This window comes from Labrus bergylta, chromosome 2 (assembly GCF_963930695.1).
Source record: "Labrus bergylta chromosome 2, fLabBer1.1, whole genome shotgun sequence".
Classification (NCBI taxonomy): domain Eukaryota; kingdom Metazoa; phylum Chordata; class Actinopteri; order Labriformes; family Labridae; genus Labrus; species Labrus bergylta.
In genome coordinates, this window is record NC_089196.1 from 29,196,930 (window position 1) to 29,217,217 (window position 20,288).

At 42.8% G+C, this 20,288-nt stretch overlaps 1 protein-coding gene across 3 annotated transcripts in view; it reads left to right on the forward strand.

Annotated features, from left to right (window-relative positions):
• Positions 1–1,337: 1,337 nt before the first annotated feature.
• ntrk2a (neurotrophic tyrosine kinase, receptor, type 2a) overlaps positions 1,338–20,288 on the forward strand; it is a 102,675-nt gene continuing 83,724 nt past the window's right edge. For 2 of the 3 annotated variants that reach the window (XM_065951186.1, XM_065951203.1), the window contains exons 1-6: positions 1,338–1,991; positions 4,838–4,912; positions 8,169–8,240; positions 8,720–8,788; positions 10,226–10,374; positions 19,724–19,857. In XM_065951186.1, coding sequence (XP_065807258.1) covers positions 1,729–1,991; positions 4,838–4,912; positions 8,169–8,240; positions 8,720–8,788; positions 10,226–10,374; positions 19,724–19,857 — 762 coding nt within the window. In that variant the 5' untranslated portion in view covers positions 1,338–1,728. The remainder of the gene's footprint in view (positions 1,992–4,837; positions 4,913–8,168; positions 8,241–8,719; positions 8,789–10,225; positions 10,375–19,723; positions 19,858–20,288) is intronic. The other variant, XM_065951194.1, reaches the window with a different exon arrangement.

Genomic DNA, 20,288 nt, shown 5'->3' on the forward strand with positions numbered 1-20,288 from the left:
AGGGTTTTATTTTTATTTTTTCCGAGGCGGGCATCCACCAGATTGGTTCCGACATAGACAGAGCTCCATAATTACACTGCTCTATTCAGCAGCACTGCCTGTGCGTCAGAGCAAACGTCACATTAGAGCTGCACATGGGGACAGGACATTAGAGAGAGAGAGAGAGAGAGAGAGAGAGAGAGAGAGAGAGGAGACACTCCTCACAGCTGTGGCGTGTTGTCACTGCTCACAGGCAGATGTGCTGTCACCTTCTGTCTCTCACTTACAAGGTGAAAAGATAGAGGAGAAGCAGCTTTGTTCTTCAGTGGATGTGCAGTGTTACAGACACATCTCTTGTGTTTGGAAACACATCCAGTGGTATGAGATCTATGACTGGCATGCAGCCTCCACTCTGAGATGACACAGTATTGATTCAGGTCTGCCTTGGCTGGGAGCCCCTTATGATTATGAAATATGGCTGAATGATTTAATAACGTGTTGCTTGGTCTGGTACAAGCCAGATAAAGACTTGATGATTGGTGATGGCACCCTCATGTGACACCTTAGACGTTACATCCAACTTTTAGTGAAAGACCCAACAGCTAGCACAACTGGCATCAAACTGCTGATAGTATAATTAAATGTTATTAAAACACAATGTTGCATCACAAAAGGCAGGTTGTAATTTGCATTAATTTCTCACATTGTCTTCCATGTATAGGTCAGAAATGTGGCACTTAAAAGTTATAACTTCCCTTATAATAAGAATAAAGACACCTTCACTCAGCCTTCATTGATGAACTGTATACAGGTCTACTTCTAAAACCCCAGCTTAGCAACCTGATGGTAATGATGATTATAATGACGACGGCGGCGATGATGATGAGGATGATTATGGCAATTAGAGCCTGTAAATTGATAGACCCTTGCATCTCATTCATGCACATTATGCATGAAGCCAGCAAGCAGATAAATTAAATAACCTCTTTAAAGCTCCACCTCTCCTCCCCTTATACTGTCTCTTGGCATCAGACAAGGAAACCTGTCACAGAGCGTGCTGAGCTTTAACCCCCCCCTAGACTGAGCAAACATTGGACACACAATTTACAAGAAATCACGCAGCTGTGTCGAGGTACCCTTGAGCAAGAGACCCTTCTGCTCTGCAGCTGACCCTTTCTGCAAGCAGAGCAGAGTAGCATTTCCCTAAAGGCAGGGGGGGTCAGGGAGGTATCACTTTGTACATGATCTGCTCTGATGTTGGTGTCCTCATCGTATAGCCTTCATCCCTGCAAGTGCACGGCTCCTGCATCCTGTCTGTCATTTATTCTGGAGCTGTATCTCCCACCCACCCCACACCACCACCAACACCCGTCTCATCCACACACTCAGAGAGAGAGAGAGAGAGAGAGGGAGAGAGAGAGAGAGAGAGAGAGAGATCCTCCTTGGAACACACCCGTCAGTGTCTCAGTGTGATTTTGACTGACTGACTGACTGACTGGCGGGGGATTCTGGAGGAAACACACGGGGAAGGATTCACACAGTCTCCGCTTTTTCACCGTCTTGTCTGTCAGTGTTGTCACGGCCGATGGTTTTCTAACCTCACCGCCTGACTGACCGCCTCACCATCGGATCTTTTTACTTGATTCTCCCCCCTCCTTGATTGGCTGAACCGAGGCTGATCCCAGCCACCCTGTATCGTGGACCGTGGGGCTGTTCAGCGAGCCTTATAGCTGAAGTTGGGCACCCGAGATGAGCGCCTGGAGACCCGGGAGCGGTGCTCTCCACTCGCCGGGGAGAGGGTCGTGGTCGTGGCGGTGCTGCTGGTGGTCGTGGTGGTGGGTGATGATGATCGGGGTGGCTGTGGGCTCGGGGGATCCCTGGATGTCCGTGGACACATGCCCGTCGTCCTGCTCCTGCAGCAGCACCAGGATCTCCTGCGTGGACCCGGGGCGAGGAATCAATGCTTTCCCGGTCCTTCAGAGCGAGACGGAGATGGAGAACATCACCGACATGTGAGTGTCATGAAAGAGGGAATCATTTGTTCTCCTTTCATCTAAACATCAGATTAGTTTCTTTAATTTATTCAATTTAATTTAATTCAGAACAATTTACAAATAAAGGAATGTCATCCTTTCCCTCTGTGCTCATGGTGTCTGGAGCTGACAGACAACAGCCAGGCCCGCTCTAGATTTTATCTTTATTTTTTTTTAGTGAACATAAATGTACAGAAAATCCACGAGTTAACCCGTTCGGATATTAATCCAAGTCCTTCTGATGGATTCGGCGCTGGTTCGGCTCTGCCACATAATGTGTAACCTACATTGCATAACAGCTTCATTGCCATCATGGGGCACATCAGTCTTTTCAACACGAGCGTGGAGAGACAGGTCATTTAAAAATGAAAAGCAGCTGCGGCTGATTGACTTTATTCTCACAATTATCCCGAGACAAAGTCCAGGCTACAGGCGCGCACACGCCTAGATTTGTGTGCGCGTGTGTGTGTGTGTGTGTGTGTGCGTGTGTGTGTGTGTGTGTGTGTGTGTGCGTGTTTGCGTTTGAGTGTGTTTGTGTGCGCGCGGGCGGAGACACGCCGAGAGACACCACTGTCTAAATATTAGCACAGACACTTCCCAAGATGGCTCATCTGAGTGTATTCAAATGAACCACAGTCACGGAGGAAAATCGATGTAAGAGTCAACATTTTTGATTGGATTTGCAAGACAGTCTAATTCAAGGTGTCACAAAATCCCAGTGTGCATTTGAAAGGCGCTGTAATCAACCTTTTTGATTTTCCCTTTAACGTCATTTTGGCCTTGAAATAAATTGAGCCACATCATATCTGAGAGCAATTAAACAGGAGATTCAAAAAAAAAGAGAAAAAAAAGTCATTGCTGCAGTATCTGTCCTGGCAGAGATAAACAGCCTTGATGATAAGGACTTGTGTGAGATGAACTTGGAGAAAAAAACAAAAAAAAGCCTTGGACGCTGTTAACATGAGCCAGCAGTCTGATGAAAAGACACTGACTGGGTGCTTAATGTAAACAGACAAATTACTGATGACCGAGAGACGTTTTAATTCCAAACGACCTTGCCCAAAAAAAACAAAAAACAGGGAGCTAGATCAGGTTATAGTGTCCTCTCTGTCTGTGATGATTGGTTGAACATCCTGATTATTTGGACCTCTGACTGAAACACACACTCTGACTGAGTCTAAAGGGCTTTCAATGTCAGTGTAAACTCCTTAAGGGGGGCTCAAACCAAATGAATAGTTGACTTCTCCTTGTTTTTTTCATAAACAAGTTGTAGAACAGATCGAGTGTAAGCTGAATGACCGGACAATAAAACCCCCAAAAAGGGTTCAATAATATTTATGTTGTTGATATTTGTGGGTGTTGCCTCCTTAGGATAAAAACAAGAGGAAACAGTACAGAAAGTTGGATCATAGGTAATGCAGCCTGTCTGAAAAAAACAAAAAAAACATGTAACAATAAGCGTACAAACTAGTGAAAGATACAGGTAGTAATTGCATATTCAAATAGACACATGGAGGTTACTTCAAGCACTACTCCTCTCTTTGAAGGAACACAAGCATGCAGTGAAGCGTTCATTAAAGCTGCTGAAAAACAGATCTCAGCGTTAGGCGATGATGTCATTATTCACCCAAACTGAATTCACTGCTGTTTCACACATACTACTGTTTCAACGTTTAAATGGTGATTTGTTGCAGATTTGTTTCCTTGTCAGAGATGAGCTGCAGATGTGGGTTTGATATATTGCTCCGTAATGCCTCTCTGGAGGGAAAACATTTTCTCCCTTCAACACCGAGCTAAAGTTGCTGCTTTGGAAACATGAAGGGTTAAATTCATCAGCACGCTTCTGTGTTTCATCCACTGTAAAAATGCTGACATTCTGGGTCAGCTTCTTTAATTATTAAAAGGTGCATATCAGATGTTGGAGGTTTTTTTTTCTTCCCCTCTACAGTTTATATTTCAGTCAACTTGGCTTTATTTGATGAGGAGGGCAGAGATCAGACAGAAAAGAAATGAGGGAGGCAACGAAGGCACCTGCCAGACAAAAAGCAGGGATGTAATGATTATGTGTTGTATGATGTTGTATGGCGTTACATTCAAGGCCACCAGGACACTGCTATGAGATATTTTAAGACTAAGCATTTGTGTTTAATCCTTGCTGAAAATCATTCGACTTCCATTTACTAAAAAGTCATCTTTTTGATTTAAATTCAGCTGGAGCTGGAAAATGAAAACTAAAGCTAACCACTGACCGTGAAATCATCGATTCTAATGAGAGATGATTTAGTCAGCCGGTGTCTCTGTGTGTCCGCCACATTAAAAGCATCATTTAATGACCTTGTGATTTGACCAAACAACATGTGCAGCAGCGAGGCTGACAAAGAGCTCGGCTGTGACAGTCGCAGCTCGTTCCCTCTGAAGGTGAGCCGCTCTCGGACATCTGATCTCCAAAGATCTGTTATTTGAAAAGTACACATTGTTTTGCAGAAACCTGTTCACACGGTAACACTCAGTCACTCGAGGGAGTTGCCCACAATCATCTCCTGTCGGCTCTAAAACGGGTCGAGTGCCTTGCTCTAGTGCAGCAGAGGGAAAGAGAGAGAGAGAGAGAGAGAGCTGAGCCTCCTTCTCTACTTCTAACAAACTCTAAACTCCCCCTTCCAGGGTCATTCATCAGCTGCAAGCCTCCAAGAGTTCATTTTTTAATGTTGAGCTCTAATGATGTGGGTTTATTGTGTTGCTTTGTCTTTTTGGAATGCTTCTGTGCATGCTTCCTCCTCCCTGTTAAACAAACGAGCCTGCTGACACACACTTGTATCTCCTGACAGCTACATCGCCAACCAGAGCAGCTTCTCCTCCATCAACGACAAAGACCTGGACAACTACAAGAATCTCAGGAACCTGTGAGTCTTTCACCGCTAATGTGACCAGACAAACATTTTGCTACATGACATGTATTCAGGGATACTATCTTAGCTGCTTCCACCAAGCAATCCGGTTCAGTTGGGTTGGGTTCGGTACCCATTTATTGGTGTTTCCACCGTCATAAGTTGGGACTGGTACCAAAATAAAGGATCCGTACCATCCTACTTTTTTGGTACCCTTCTGTACCCTAAAGGGTCCCTTTTGTTATCATCTGTGCTGTGCTTTGGTCAAAATATAACATGAATCAAGCACCAGAGGAGGTTTGTGACCCTGTATAAACCAGCTCTCTCAGAACGCTCCGTTTTGGTGTGTGTCTCTTTAAATGTAATGAGCCCCCCCTGAGTTTTCCTGGTAGACATCACTCCTCTGTAGTGAGAATAAAAATGGCGGACCTGAGCAAAAGTTTTTTTCTAGGCTGGGGGTGGAGTCCATGGGTGGAGATATTGGATTTTTTTGTTTACCAGAATCCCACTGTGACATCACAAGGAGGGCAAACTTGAAACGGAGCATTTGTCTCTGTGTTGTAAGACTTATGCAGACCACAAACAAAGGACATTTTGTGGGTCTGCAGACACTCAGGTTACCCAAATATATGTTCAAAAACACTGTAGAAGAGGATTTTTCACAATATGTCCCCTTTAAAGTCTTCAGTTATTCAGATATTGTGATGTAACATGATAGGATTGTCTTATATGTCTTAATATATTAATTTTCACAGAATCGCTGTTTTGTGGTGTTATTGTTATTGTGTGCCAAGTATTGCGTATCATTTTATATCATACCCCCTTAGTCCTTTAGGTTAACCACAACACCTGAGCAGCAGTTAAATGCACACAGAATGACTGTAAACGTCTTGTTATAGTGTTAGAAATTGTATTTACTTTTCCTATACAGATAATTCTCCCTTTTCCATTACACATTATGTTGTTGCTTTCAAACGGCCTGTGATTATGGGGGATATCCCCCAGTGCTCAGAGGTTCTCCTTCCTCTGCCTCTGTGTCTCTTTTTTTTTTTTTACATTTCTGAATCTCAAACTCAATTGTCTACCAGGCAGCACTAATTTGAAACATCACAATTTGTTAAGTGGACAGCTCATTTTCCAGCCAATGTCCCTTTCGGTAGAGAGATGAATACAAAGCATGTTACGCACTGCAAGGGAATAATCTAATAATGGTGGACGCAGGCCAGATGAGTGTTCAAGCAAAAAGTAAAAAGTAAGGACACGTGTTTTATATACTTAAGAAACACTGTACAAACAATTATATTGTATTTAACAGGAAACGGTCCAGATGCCAAAAGTATGATACTACTTTGATCTTTTTTACAGCCAGTCTCTTTTTTTATGGCTACAAATCTTTCCTGCCAGATGTGCTCAGTCAGTCACCTTCTGATTATAATTATTATTCATTAAAGATAAAGATGTGATGTCACAGCCTCCCCTCAGCTGGCGAGGGTCACACTCCCCGCACTACAGAGTAACCTGCAGACTGTCGGGATATTAAAGGCACTCGACGCTGTTTCTCCACAAACTAATGAACAAACTAATTTGGAGATTTCTGTTATGTTTTAATTTAAAAAGATAAATCTATTTTATTTTAAACAGCATCATATAACCAGAAGAATCTTGTTGATATAAAAAAAATGCAAAAATAATGAGCAGGCATATATGCAAACAAAATACAAGATGACTATAATGCATGAAGTATCAATAAATATTTATCAAAATCACAAACATATATCAGTCAGTCGGATGTGTCTGCCTCCAAGTCGTTTAAAATCACCCTAAAAGCATCCAATGAGAGCAGCTCTTTAAGGTCTCTTTTGGTAAATAAGATAAACTGATAATCAGTTTCTTAGTGTTTTTCTTTCAGTTTTCTGCACAGTAAATATAATCCACATAAACATTACTTATACAGAGATAATATTGTAGCAAAACAATTTACAAAAGCAGAACTAGATCCTTAAATACAGAAACAGATCCACACATGTGTACACAGATCAGCATGCAAAGTCTGCTGGGATACCAAGCGACAATCTGTGTGGCTCTATTTCTGTTTTTAAGGATCGGTGTAGGCATTTGTGGATCTATTCTCTAGCTGTTTTCAGACTTAACTCTTCTGGAGACTTTTTGATGAGGAACTATCCATTAGGCAGTTCTCTGAGATCTAATCACTACAGGGACTTTGTCTGCTTTCACACCGCCATGGTCCCTACTCTGAGGCAGGAGCTAAAAAGGTTCCTCTCAACGAGGTTCTAGGAACTAAAATAGTTCATAGTTCCTGCGGTGCGGATAAAAACGACGGAGGGTTCTAACAGTTCCTAGAACTATGAAAAAGTTCCTGCGATCCGAAAACGCCTTAAGCTACAACGAGGAATGTAAAGATTAATCATGAGGCAGTTAAAAAACGATTTAAAGGAGTCGAGATTCACGTCTGTACTCTGAAAAAAGAATCTCAGTAACATGGTGAGCTGGTGAACAGCAGCTGTAGAGCAAGATTTAGAAACTGAGGACGCACCATCGTCTTTTATATCGGAGGTGTGGAAGCATTTTGGCTTCCCCAAGACAGAAAATGAAAGAGGTGAGAAGATAACAGATGAGACAAAAAACTGTGTGCAAATATTACAAGAAATAGCACGACCAACATGATGCAGCATTTAATCGACACCAAGGCCAAACCACACTGACAGGCGGGTTAGCAGCCCGCTCGCCCCAAACAAGTCCAAAGAGATTACGAGGTGCATCGGTGTTCTCATGAAACAGATTAAAGGAATCTTTTTCGGTCATCTCATACTTCGTCTTCAGTCTCATTTTGTAAAATAAATCACTAGCGCCGAAGACTTCCACTGACATGATGTTGCTTTGTTCACTTAGGACGATAAACGAATCAAAGTGCTTTTTAAATTCAGGCTCCAGCTGCTTCAAATATTTGGTTCCTCTTGTTTAAAACAGCGTCTATATAGTATTTATAAGTTGTAACTAATGTATTAGTAATCATGCAGATGTGATACATTATTTAAGATGAGTAATCTTTAAATACCAATAGGAACATCATTCAAATAAGCAGGAATCTGCACCAAATATATCAACTCAAATGTTACAGATCTTGATTTTTTTTTGTATTTGTTGATGATGCAGGTGATGCTGCTTACTGAAAACTGTTTGTAATAACTATATTTTGTGTGTTTGTGTGTGTGTGTGTGTGTGTGTGTGTGTGTGTGTGTGTGTGAGACAGAACGGTGACCAACAGCAGACTGATGTACGTATCGATGCTGGCCTTTAAGAACAACCTCAAGCTACAGTACCTGTAAGTCCAAACTCAGGGAATAAATCCATCCTCTCTGTTAATATAACAGCCGCAGTAAGTGTGACTCAGTTGGGACCAAAATGTTCTGACGAGTTTTAACATGTGTTTTCTTGGTTTGTCGTGTGATTTATTGTTGGAGTTAAACGATGACGTAAAGAAGAAATAAAGAACAACAAAATGTTTTGACAGCCGAGCGTCTGGCGGGAAAAGAAGTTCACTTCAGGTTCAGCCTGAACACTGTTTATAATTGGTCTTCAGATCTTGTTAACGTAATTAAAGCTCGATACCTATTATACTAATCAGATGTACTTCTTGAGGTTAATTGTCACATTGCTTGGAGGGGGAAACTTTGAAAGTAAAAACAATGCAGGCTCATTGATGCGTGTGGAAATGTGCCGCCTGCTGCTCTAACATCAGCCTTATAGTCCTTGTGTTGATTTCACACTCTCACTCCCTGATGTTTTGACTTTAATTTCCAGGAATCTAAAGGATAACAACCTGTCGTCGCTGTCCTGGAGGATATTCAGACACCTCAACATCTCTTATCTGTGAGTTCAAAGCTCTGTCTGTCTGTCCATTTCAGTGTCTGTCTGTCTCTCTCTCTCTCTCTCTCTGAGTCACCTGTGGTTGCCTTCACAGTGTGTTCATGAATACATACCATCTTTCATGTCAGCTGTCAGTGTTGTGTTTTGAAGCTTGGAGTTTGGTTTTCTCCTGCCTTCAATTTTGGGATTTTGTGGGGACAGAAAAATATTTTTTTGTAACTATTAACTTAGCTGAAACCACCAGGGCTCAGTGAAAACACATCAAATAATTTAACCCTAACATCGTTTACGTCGTTATAGGAAGTCGCTGATTTATGTCCAAGTGTTAATCTTGCAAAGAAGTTCAGTTTTAATTTGATATTTTATGCTAACTCCATTATTGACGTATGCGGCTCCTGCAGTGCTGTGTGCGTCGGATAATCACAGTAGAAGAGAAAATGGTGAGAGGACACGTTCCAAGTTCCGAGTCATTGATCTTTCCAAAAACTTTGAGTGTCGAGCTTCAAAACTGACAGAAGAATTTGTTCTGCCTTGGACTCACCTCATTGACCTGCCGGATCTTCGCTGTTTTATTGACACGTTAAATGTACAATTTGGTGGCGCAATGGTTAGGGCGCGAGTCCCATGTATTGAGATTCTCATCTCGAGCGGTAGGCCCGGGTTTGCTTCCACCTGTGGCCCCTTTCCACATTCCCCGCTCTCTCTCTCCCTGGTTTCCGACTCTATCCACTGTCCTGTCTCTGCATTAAAGGCACGAAAAGCCCAAAAAGTAAATCTTTAAGAAAAAAAAAAAAAAATGTATGATTTGGTTCGAGGAAAGGGCCAGACCTACCGCGCAGACCCCGGCTCCAAATGACGTCTATCTCGAGACACTTTACAAAAAGCAGGTAAAATACCTTACTCATTGTTATGTTACAAAAAGCAGGTAAAAGACCTTACTCATTGTTATGATACAAAAGCAGGTAAAAGACCTTACTTATTGTTATATTACAAAAAGCAGGTAAAAGACCTTACTCATTGTTATGATACAAAAGCAGGTAAAAGACCTTACTCATTGCTATATTACAAAGATCCAGCCTATCCATCATGAGCACTTTTAGCAAAGCAGCAAAAGTTACAGTGGTAAGAAAAGTTACAGTGGGATAAGATGCAGGAAGAGGGATAGGGAGCAAGGGGGTGGGGGGAGGCAAGCCGTCCATCAACAATCCGGTGGGGAGGGGGTGTGTGTGTGTGTGGGGGGGGGGGTTGTCCTTTTTTATATACAGTTAATGGTAGCATAAAAAGTAAGTAAGTGACGCTTGTCTACTCCCCATTGTTCTTGACAGTTCTTGGCTTTGTGTGTGTGTGTGTGTGTGTGTGTGTGTGTGTGTGTGTGTGTGTGTGTGTGTGTGTGTGTGTGTGTGTGTGTGTGTGTGTGTGTGTGTGTGTGTGTGTGTGTAGGATCCTGTCAGGGAACCCTCTGCACTGTTCCTGTGAGAACATGTGGATCAAGCTGTGGTTAGGAGAGGAAGCAGACACTCAGGAGCTGCGCTGCATCGAGAATGGAGGAGGCCGCAAGCTGCTGTCCGGACTGACTTTACCTAACTGTGGTAAGGACACACACACAGACACACACACACACACACACACACACACACACACACACACACACACACACACACACACACACACACACACAGTGTGGAGGACTCAGACACACGCGCAAATGGAAGGACCTGGAAAAGACATTCTCAAGCTGTAACTGAGTGAAAAGTGCTGAAGGGCCAGGAGGAAAACAGTAATCCTGCTGATTTCCTCTACACATTTCATCCTAAATCTCTGTTATGATTGAGTGTGTGTGTGTGTGTGTGTGTGTGTGTGCTCTCATGTGTTGTACATGTGTCCCACACATCTGTTTTTTTATGTAAGTGCTTTGCTAGCTTAAGTGTAGGATATCGGCTTTATGAAAGTTTTTATTACAATTGCAAACATTGTTAGCGTTTTGTCAGTTCTCAGGGGAGGTTAAACAACGGCAGAGATTTAAGTCCGTTTCAAATAAACAAAAGAAGGAAGACATTGTATGCATTAACCAAAGCCACTGCAGTAATCACTTATATCTGATATAAGACCTGCTGGTATGTGAACCTCCACCGCCTACAGCAGAGAAGCAGCGCACACTGTATTTCACTAACACAGGGCTTTGCTTAGCTCTGTATATTGTAATTTCCCCAGACACCGAGCAGAGGAAAAAGCTACAATTTCTTACACATGAGCAAGCAAACAAATGACCAAACCAACGCAAGGATGCACACTCAGATCTTTGCTTTTAAAGAGGGGCTCAAATAGTAATTTGTTTTTTATGCCACTGAGCCTAAAAAGGTGGACGTTATCTCCGTGCTGCGGGGATTCTTCTTCTCGTGTGATGCAGATAGAGGAGAGCTACGTATGATACAAACAGTAAAGGTTTTTGTGTTAGAATCTATTGGTCATTATAGAAGCACAGAGAGAAGACACTGAGAGGTGCTCAAACACAGATGACATCATGGAGTGTTAAAGATGCTGAGTGGAGGAAACTCCCTTCATGCACCATCATGTACCACAGTGAAATGAAGTGTTATAAAGACCATCTGCACTGTGTCCTGTAGCACCTGTGACCTGCTGTCATGCAGCACATTTCATTTCCTTTTCCTCTTAAAGGTCCCATATTCTGCTTTTTCTGCTTTTATATGCCCTTTAGTGTGTTTTCCATGTGTCCTGTGCATGTTTAGGCTCGTCTATGTGCAAAGATTCAAAGTCCGCAGAAACGCGGCTTCTCCTACGTCCTCCTGTTAGCTGCAGCATTAGCCGCATGGAACGCTCGGTTCTAGCCCCCCTTGATAAAAATGTGTCAGTCCAACGTCATTGTCAGTGTGAGATCACTGATCTAAGCCCATTGGCTCGTTGTGGCAAGACCTGCGCTCAAAATCCTACATCGATAAAATTAAAATACAGCACATACGTGACCTTAACGTGCCGTGCACATCCAGTCGGCTGCAGGATGTAAAAAACTTTTAGTAAAAGTAACTGAAACATTGCGGTTAACAAAAACATACATTAAAAAATATGATAAATAAGAGGAATCAATGAAAATAAAAATGTAGGAGGAAACAATCGACATCCACTTCTCTCACAAAGTGGAAAAAATTACTACATAGAAATAACCAAAGAAGAAGAAAACAGAACAAGTGGAGGCTGCATACGACTTCACAAGTATATCAGGGACTATAAAACAAACAAGTTCAAGGTTACTTTGTGTAATTGTAAACTGAAAGATGTATGTACAGATTTGACCTTATGCATAGAGGTTTTACTTTTGTAACATAATGATCAAGCTAACCGGCAGGCTAACCTCGCTGTCAGTGCTACACAGACCACAAACCTTTCTCCTTTTTATCGGAGTGTTTGTCAAGCTGGGATTCATAAAAGTCTGCAGATAATTGACCCTAAATGATTCCCTCGTTCTTCTTCTACGTCTTGCTTCTCGTGTGAACTCCTCTGTCTGGGACGCACTACGTTTCGCTAACAGGCTCGTGTTACAGCGTGAGCCGTCTGTGAGCGCCGCGGCCTGACCTGCCGTGTGATGCTCTGCAGACAAATCTCTTCAGCCTGGATTTGTAGGTTTTTTTTTTTTTTTTTTTTTTTTACGAGCGCTAATCTGGCTAAAATTGACTTTCAGTTATGATTTAGAGCTCCGGCTTGACCGAAGTAAGCAAATGAATCACAGATTGTTTCTGCCTTTTGGGGCAATCAACGCAGTCAGATCCATTTTGTTAGAGAAAGGAGAGGAATCTTCACATCTCATTTATAACATGAAACACAATAATAGCATTCAGAAAAGCTTTAAAGACCCCCAATTGAAATGTAATCCAATTTTTCCCTTGCTATGCAGAAACACAAATCTCAAAGTATTTCGCCGTCTCTGTTGTTGACAGAGCAGCTGATCGGATCATAAATAGCTCCGGGCAGTCGGGGACGGACGAACAATAAGTCAGCTAGCAGCAAGCTAACAATGTCATTGATAAGTATTGATCCGTCCCCTCTGCCTCCCTTCCATTAGCGCCAGTTATTTTTGGCATTAGCACAGTTACAGCAGGGCCCCCTGGAGAGGTGGGTGGGGGACCCCCCCTGGCAGAGAGAAATATGAGGAGGAGGACATGGAGCAGCAGGGGTGCCAAACGATGCCCCGGGGCGATCAGTGATACACCGAAAGACCTCTCAGTCCGCACCGACTGCTGCCCTTTTGCTTTTTTCTGTCACGTTTTCTGGCCGTCTTTTTAGCCTCAGCCTCTCCCGGGCTCTCTGTCACTCTTTTATTGCAAATTTTCCACGCGTCTGTGTGCTCGCTTGTATGACTTGTCTGTCCCTCTCTCTGTCTGGACATGACATATGAGGAAGGCACAAAGCAGAGGAAGTGCCTGATGATGCCCTCAGGCTGACACTGATCCCCCACATATGCCTCTGTTTCTCTCTGTGGACTGTTTCCTGCTGTGGCTCGTCTCCCAAAGGCCGGCTGACTGTTCACACTGCTCGAACTTTACCAAGCTTTAGTGGAAGTAACTGCAGTCCCATGCTTATGCAACATGAAGAGAAAGAAACTGTCACTTAACTAAAACGTTGCACCACTCCCACTCCCACTCACATGTTAACAACTATAAATGACTTTAGCCTTTTACTTTCACGGATTGCGTCTACACTTCAGAAATTAGGAAAGTAATCTTCAGTTTTTGGCGCCGCCCATCGTTTGAAATGACCACAGATGGGGCAGCGATAGCCTAGCTACCCCATCATCAAGGGCTGTAGTCCTCATTACAGCGGTCGTTGGTTCCAATCCCACCATGGCCCTTTGCTACATAAGACACTGAGAGGGGCTCAAACACAGATGACATCATCGAGTCTTAACGATGCTGAGTGGAGAAAACGAAAAAAACAAAGCCAAAAAAATAACTTAAAAAAAGATGGCCACAGCCAGACTTGAGAAGTTTTATAGCAGTCATTCACAATAACACAGCTGTGCATTAGAATAAGAAGAAGTGAGTAAGAGAACAAGAAATAAAGGAAACATAAAATAAACATATGGAAGAGTTTAATCAAGGAATAATCTGTTTTACAGTATTTACAGATGTCAAGACTTTTTCAGGCTTTGAGGTTTGAAGCGTGCAGATTTATTGTTGAAGTATGTCTCTGAAATTTTAAACCCGACCCTTTCCGGTGCAAAATTAACTTTTTGAATCATGAGATTTAGCCAAAATGAAAAGATGGATGACACCATTTTGATCTGAGCTGTCGACTTCATAAAAACAAAACGGCTTCACCTCCTGTAAAAAGCCGAACTCGAGGCGTACAAAGGCAACAAACTCTCAACCCGACACAACGCTCCGTCGAGCTTCCTGCTGGGAGATCATCACCGTGCTCTTCAGAAACAATGGCTGACTATTTAAAACTGTCTGTGGTCACATCAGAGCCCTGCAGTCTGTCTCTTATCTGTATCTCTTTCTCTCTGTTCACCTGGAATGACTGTCTATCAGGCTTTATCGCCCCATTGTCGTCCAATTATCGCATCCTGTTCTTTTTTTTTGTTGGAGTGTGTAAGCTCGTCATAAACGAGAATATCCTCGACAGTAGGTGTGAACCTGCGTACCGGTCGGTGCTGCATTACTTTCCGTGCTCTCTCAGTGAGTTAAAGTCAGGTGCAGGACGTAGGCAGGCTCCAGCAGTATGTGGCGGTAAAGAGGCCAAATGGTTCCTCGTGTGTCTGTGGGCAGAAAAGTTATTCACATGCGAGAATCTCCTATGGAGGCTGAGGCAAAGTTAGCTGTGAGATAACAAAGAATTCAATCACAAGCGACAGGAGAAAGAAAATCAGCTTTTCCAAAGTGACAGACACATCAGGTTCAGGTGTTGCTGCCATGTTGTTTAGCAAAGTTGTTGTAAGGCCTATAGTCCTCATCCCGTCCACACACGCTCTGTCCTCAAAAACATCTTTGTGCACCTGAAAATTAAAAAAACACAAAATCACAAAGTTTCAGCTGTCATGAGCATAACAAGTCAACAACGATGTCCTTGATGTGCAAACATTTTCTCGCCTTTCCTCTGCCATGACCATTTCATTTTCAAACGAGACTCTGACTGAGTCTCGTCCAAAACATGTGTATGTATGTGTAAGCATCCAAATAGTCCAGTAAGCAACGTTAGCACCAGCGCTAGTTTGGTTATGGGTGCCATAGTGCAAACTAAAAAAAGGATATGAACTCACAAAATGAGAATTGAGGGGGAAATTTAAACCAGCGGACCAAACCAAAAAAAAATAAATAAAAAAAGAATACTAGGGAGGACTCAAGCGGTAACCTCCAGTCTTGAAAAATGAAGCCAATGCGGAAGTGCTAAATCCTGCAGGTCGTCGCTTGAGTCTGGCTCCAGGAACACGGGAAGTCACATACACACAACAGGCAAAGAAGCCGTTTTTACAGCAGAAATGAACATGTTTACAGCCTGGTAGAAAAAAAAAAAGAAATAGGTCTGATTAGTTATTGTTATCACTGGCACACACTGTACGGGAGGGGGGGGGGGGGGGTGACATTTTTTTGAAAATGACTCTGTTTTGATTTTGAAAACGTTTGGTGTTATCCAAGGAAAAACGTGTTTGAATGTCAAGGTACACTACCTCGCCATAAAAACTGAAATGTTGCCCAAACTGATCAGAGAGTCAGAGTCAGAGCAGCTGAAACTTGACTGACAACAGGCAGGAAATCAATAATCCATAACACAACTTTGGTTTTGCTGCTCTGCCTGTCATGCCTTCCGTCTAAATCCCGAGCAGAAATTATTTTGCAAATCCCTTTCATACTACATTGACAGTCTCCACTGTGCTCCAACAACAGAAAAAATACAGAGGCGACCTCGCAGATGGATTTTCTGTAGTGTCACCGTCTCGCACTTTTCATTCTCTCTCTCCTTGTTGTGTATGTGGTTGAAAAATGTCTCTCTCTCTCTCTCTCTCTCGCCTTCTTTCGCCTCTCGTCACAAATCATCACGTCTCTTTGGTGAAAGGCTGGAGCCTCGCATGATGAATGGAAACTTCTGTAAACATCAATGTGAACGTGCCTTTTGTGGTCTATTGCAAGAGCGGATCACAATGACGCCTCCTACAATGACATTGAAGTATGCTGCAGCCGGAGAGCAGAGGATGTTTTCCTTTTAAATAAGAGCTGTGAGAATCTATTCAGCAGCACATCGTGGGGGGGGGGGGGGGGGGCACGTGCACCCGATGCTGTACCTGTTATTCTCAGTCCATTCACAGCACATGCTCCTGCTGAATGGAGGCAATCTGGGTTCTAGGAGTCAAAGAAACTCAAGGACTGGCATGTGCTCAGTGCTTAGTGATGTATTCAATTCAATCGTTTTGGTTCCATTGGATGAGGTTTTTCTATGTTTAACAATTTGATCCATCTTTAGAAGTCACTGATTACCTTAAAAGCAGGTCATATTGTGACATTAAGGAATACATCTGGCAAAGTAAAGGACGTCAGAGAATTAAACACTAACTAATGTTAGTGTAGAGAAAAGAAGGGCAGAACAGGCCGATGGATTTCACATTTAAAGGAAATGTAAAATAAGGTTAAAAAAAACCCGGCTTATTCACTGATTAAACTTTTTTCGTTTTTGTAATGATCGACTGTTCTGAGCTGTCTGATTAAAATAAGAAGACAGGATCTAAAGGGCGTAATTCACATTATGAAAAATCAAAAAAAGAAGACACACACACCCTAAGTGGGTGCTGGATCAAAAAAAAAACAAAACATGAATAGGTAAGGAAAGCAAATACAAGAGCCGCACACTAAGAAGCCTCCGTTTGAAGGATTTATTAAGTGATGTTTCGAGCCAACATGCTCTTCATGGGAAGAGCATGTTGCAACAGCAATGAAAATATGGAGGTGTTAATATGTGGTCCTGCATGTGATCCCCGGTGAACTCACAGGTCACGTGCTCCTGTCATGACCCTCAGATCATTAATGTTATAAACACAATCTGAGTCACTCTGGTCATTCCAAAGTCTTGATTAGTTATTGTAAACAAATATATATCTTTTTTATGCATCCATTCAACTGAGGGTGCAGAAATCTAAAATGAGGGTGCAATTCAAATTCAAACAACTTTATTAATCCCAAAAAAACACAAAGACAAGTTGACATACATACATGCAACCTTTTGAACCCTCTTAGAACGGGTGACTGCTCCTTCACTCAGCTGTGCACATTTAAATCTGTGGATGGAGGTCTGAGTATGATGGCCAAGGCTTAAACCGACTTTTGAAGCAATCAGATGAAGCTCAAGCTGCAGCTCCCCTCAGGTTAACAGGAGGGTCATAAAGCAGATAGGAATTTTGTGAGACATAAAGAAAAGCAAATGGACTTAGAAACTCAGATTTAGAGTTAATATGCACTCTACAATTGTTGTTTCTTCATCCCACTTCTTATCGTTATCACATTATTGACTGTTATTGTAATATTTTAGGCCTTCTTATTACTAGTAAGAGGACATTTAGGCCGGTTTAACTCCCCCCCCCCCTCGCAGGCTTCTCTACATTTGCCTCGTTGATGCACTTAAATCGTGCTGTTGGCTGTTTCTCTGCAGACACTTCAGTGCCAGTCGTTTCCAGATGTTTACAACTGTCTGCAGGTGCATGGCTGCAGCGGTGCCACACACCAAACACAAAACATGCGTGATAGTGAAAGTCTTTCCTGGTAATAAATGACTCACATGTTGACGGAAGAGAGCATGCCCCGTCTACTATGGTAATTACGGTAAAATTCCTCCCCAGTCCTACTTGTTGATTCATCGGAGCAGCTGAGGGATTACGATCACACAGGATGTCATGGATGGTTTGACTATCAAAGCAGCGCTCGGAAATAATTGAACATGGAGATCATTTTAGCCTACTGACGGTGGGGTCACGACAACTGCACTCAGTTCCCCCCCCCCAAAAGTTTCGCTTTGACTCCCCGTGCTCAGTGTGGTGACGCTTTGTGTGAAGAAAGCTGATTTACTGAAAGCCTGTTAAGATATGTGCCTCTGATACAGCTGCTCGCCTGCCACCACTGAAATGACTGTTTTTTTTGTGTCTCGCTGTGATTGAGTGGGTTGCCGTAGTGATAAGTGGGTTGCCCTGGTGATAAGCATTCTGCCGACGGACAGAAGAGGTGGAAGAGGAGGAGGAGGAGGAGGAGGAGAGGGTTCGATAAGAAATCTGTCCAGTTTTATCTGCAGTGGCTGTCGACACCCATCTCCTCTCTTTGTCCTCGTCGTCTTTTTTTTGTTTATGTTTTTTTCAGTTTAATTGTCCGCTTTTCTTCTCTTTCCTTTTGTCTCGTCTCCTTTTCTTCTCTCTTTAATTTCCTACTTAACATTCTTCGCTTCTTCTCACATTTGCCCAATTTTCTTTTTGTTCACACCCTTCGTCTCTTATTGTCCCTGTCTCTCTTTTTTCTTCTCACCTTCTCTACTTTTTGTTCTCTTTTTCCTCTTCTCATTTGTCTTCTCGTGTTCTTTTCATTTTTGTTTCTATCTTAGTTGAACTCTCGCCTGTCTTCTTGTTCTCGGTTCGTCTTCTTTTCTCCTCAGTTTGTTCTCGTCTTCTTGACTCTTTGCACCCAGGACATCTCTATGTTTTAACCTTCTTTTGTCCTCTTGTTCTTGTCTCTTCTTATTGTTCCTTTCTTCCATTTTCTTCTCACCTCTTCTTTTTGTTCTCTTTTTGTGATTTTCTTTCTCCTCATTCTCGTGTTTTTTATTCTCTCATCTCATCTTTTCGGACCTTCTCATATTATTTTTCTTCTCTTCTTTTTGTTTCATGTTTTTTTTCGGTTCTCATCTTCATCTGTTGCTTTGGTTGCCTCCCCGCTTCTTTCCCTTTTGGCTCTCTCTCTCTCTTTGTCTTCTTATCCATCGCTCGGTTTTACATTTTCTTTTGGCTATTTTTTTCAATTTGTGAAAAGTCGATTTGAGTGCTCAGCTTTGTCTTTATTCTTAGTTTTTAATCATTTGAGTTGTTTTCTGGTTTGAAACCCAAAAAAGCCCAAAACAATAACTATGTTGTAAAACTTAAAACATCAAACAATTAACAAAAAAGATTCAAACACAAAAGACACACAACCATCTTCCAAAGAGAAACTGTCTGAGTCAGCATGTCATGCTCAACTTTTCTGTTCTTTACGTCTCTTCTCGTCCTCGCCTCTACCCGTCATGTTCACCTCTTTTCTTTTAAATTCATGTCTTCTTTTGTCTTCTTTCTCTTCTCAGAACTTTCTTGTTCTATTCTTCAGTTCACCACCGCTATAGGACACGAGGGTGGCAGGTGTCTGATTGGTCATACTCAGGTCTCCTCGTGGTCAGCATTGTACACAATCATATAAAAACATCTCTCACACACACACACACACACACACACACACACACACACACACACACACACACACACACACACACACACACACACAGTGTCTTTTTGCTTAGACAGAGGCTTCAGACTGTGTCCAATCAATCCCGGCTGAAGACATGCACTAGTAATCAGTGTAACCATCGCTGTGTTTGAACTCTGTCGCTGTGTCTCTGTTTGATTGGGGTGAGTGTGCTTAAATGAAAGCAGGAGAGAAAGTAAGGGGGGGGGGGAGAGCGGGAGATTGAATTCAAGGTCTGTCTTTGTGAGTCCGCTCAGTGGTAGTGGGTGTGTGTTTGCCTGTTCTTCCACTCTTATTGTCGAGGTTGTTACGTGCTTTGTGTTTTGAACGAAAGGACAAGAGTCGGCCATGAATCCTAAGTTTTGCTTCCTTCCTTTTTCTCCTCCCTCCCTCCCTCCCACCTCTCTCTACCTCTGCCTCCTTCTCCTCCTGCCTCTCCTCCTTCCCTCTCCCTGGTTGTATGTAGAGGTTCCCATGGCAACGTTGAACCCATCCAAAGTGACATTAATGGAGGGGAAGAGCGTGGACCTGTCCTGTACGACCTCTGGGGTGCCCTCACCTGAGCTGATATGGAATATGGCGCTGCTCTCCTATTATGAGGTCAGAACACGCACGCACACACACACACACACACACACACACACACACACACACACACACACACACACACACACATGCACGCCACACACAATAAATCCTTTTTCACTCTTGCCCTCCTGAAATGTTTTTGAAAATTTCAGAACAGCCTGACCCCTGAAATGATCCTGAGTTGCTCTTTCACACATGTCCCTCACGGTGGGAGATTTTCCCTCTTGGATGGGGGATGGGGGATGGGCAATGGTTCTTGGGGTGCAGAGCATGAAAATAGGATGTTCAATGTTTACAACATATACAGCAACAGAATCTACACTGATGGTAAGGCAGGTAATATTCAGGAATATTCTTCCCGTTGGAGTTGGAGGGATCATCACGTTTAGATCATTCAAATAAAATAAAAAAACGTTATTTGTCCCCGGGGGGGCAATTCAAAG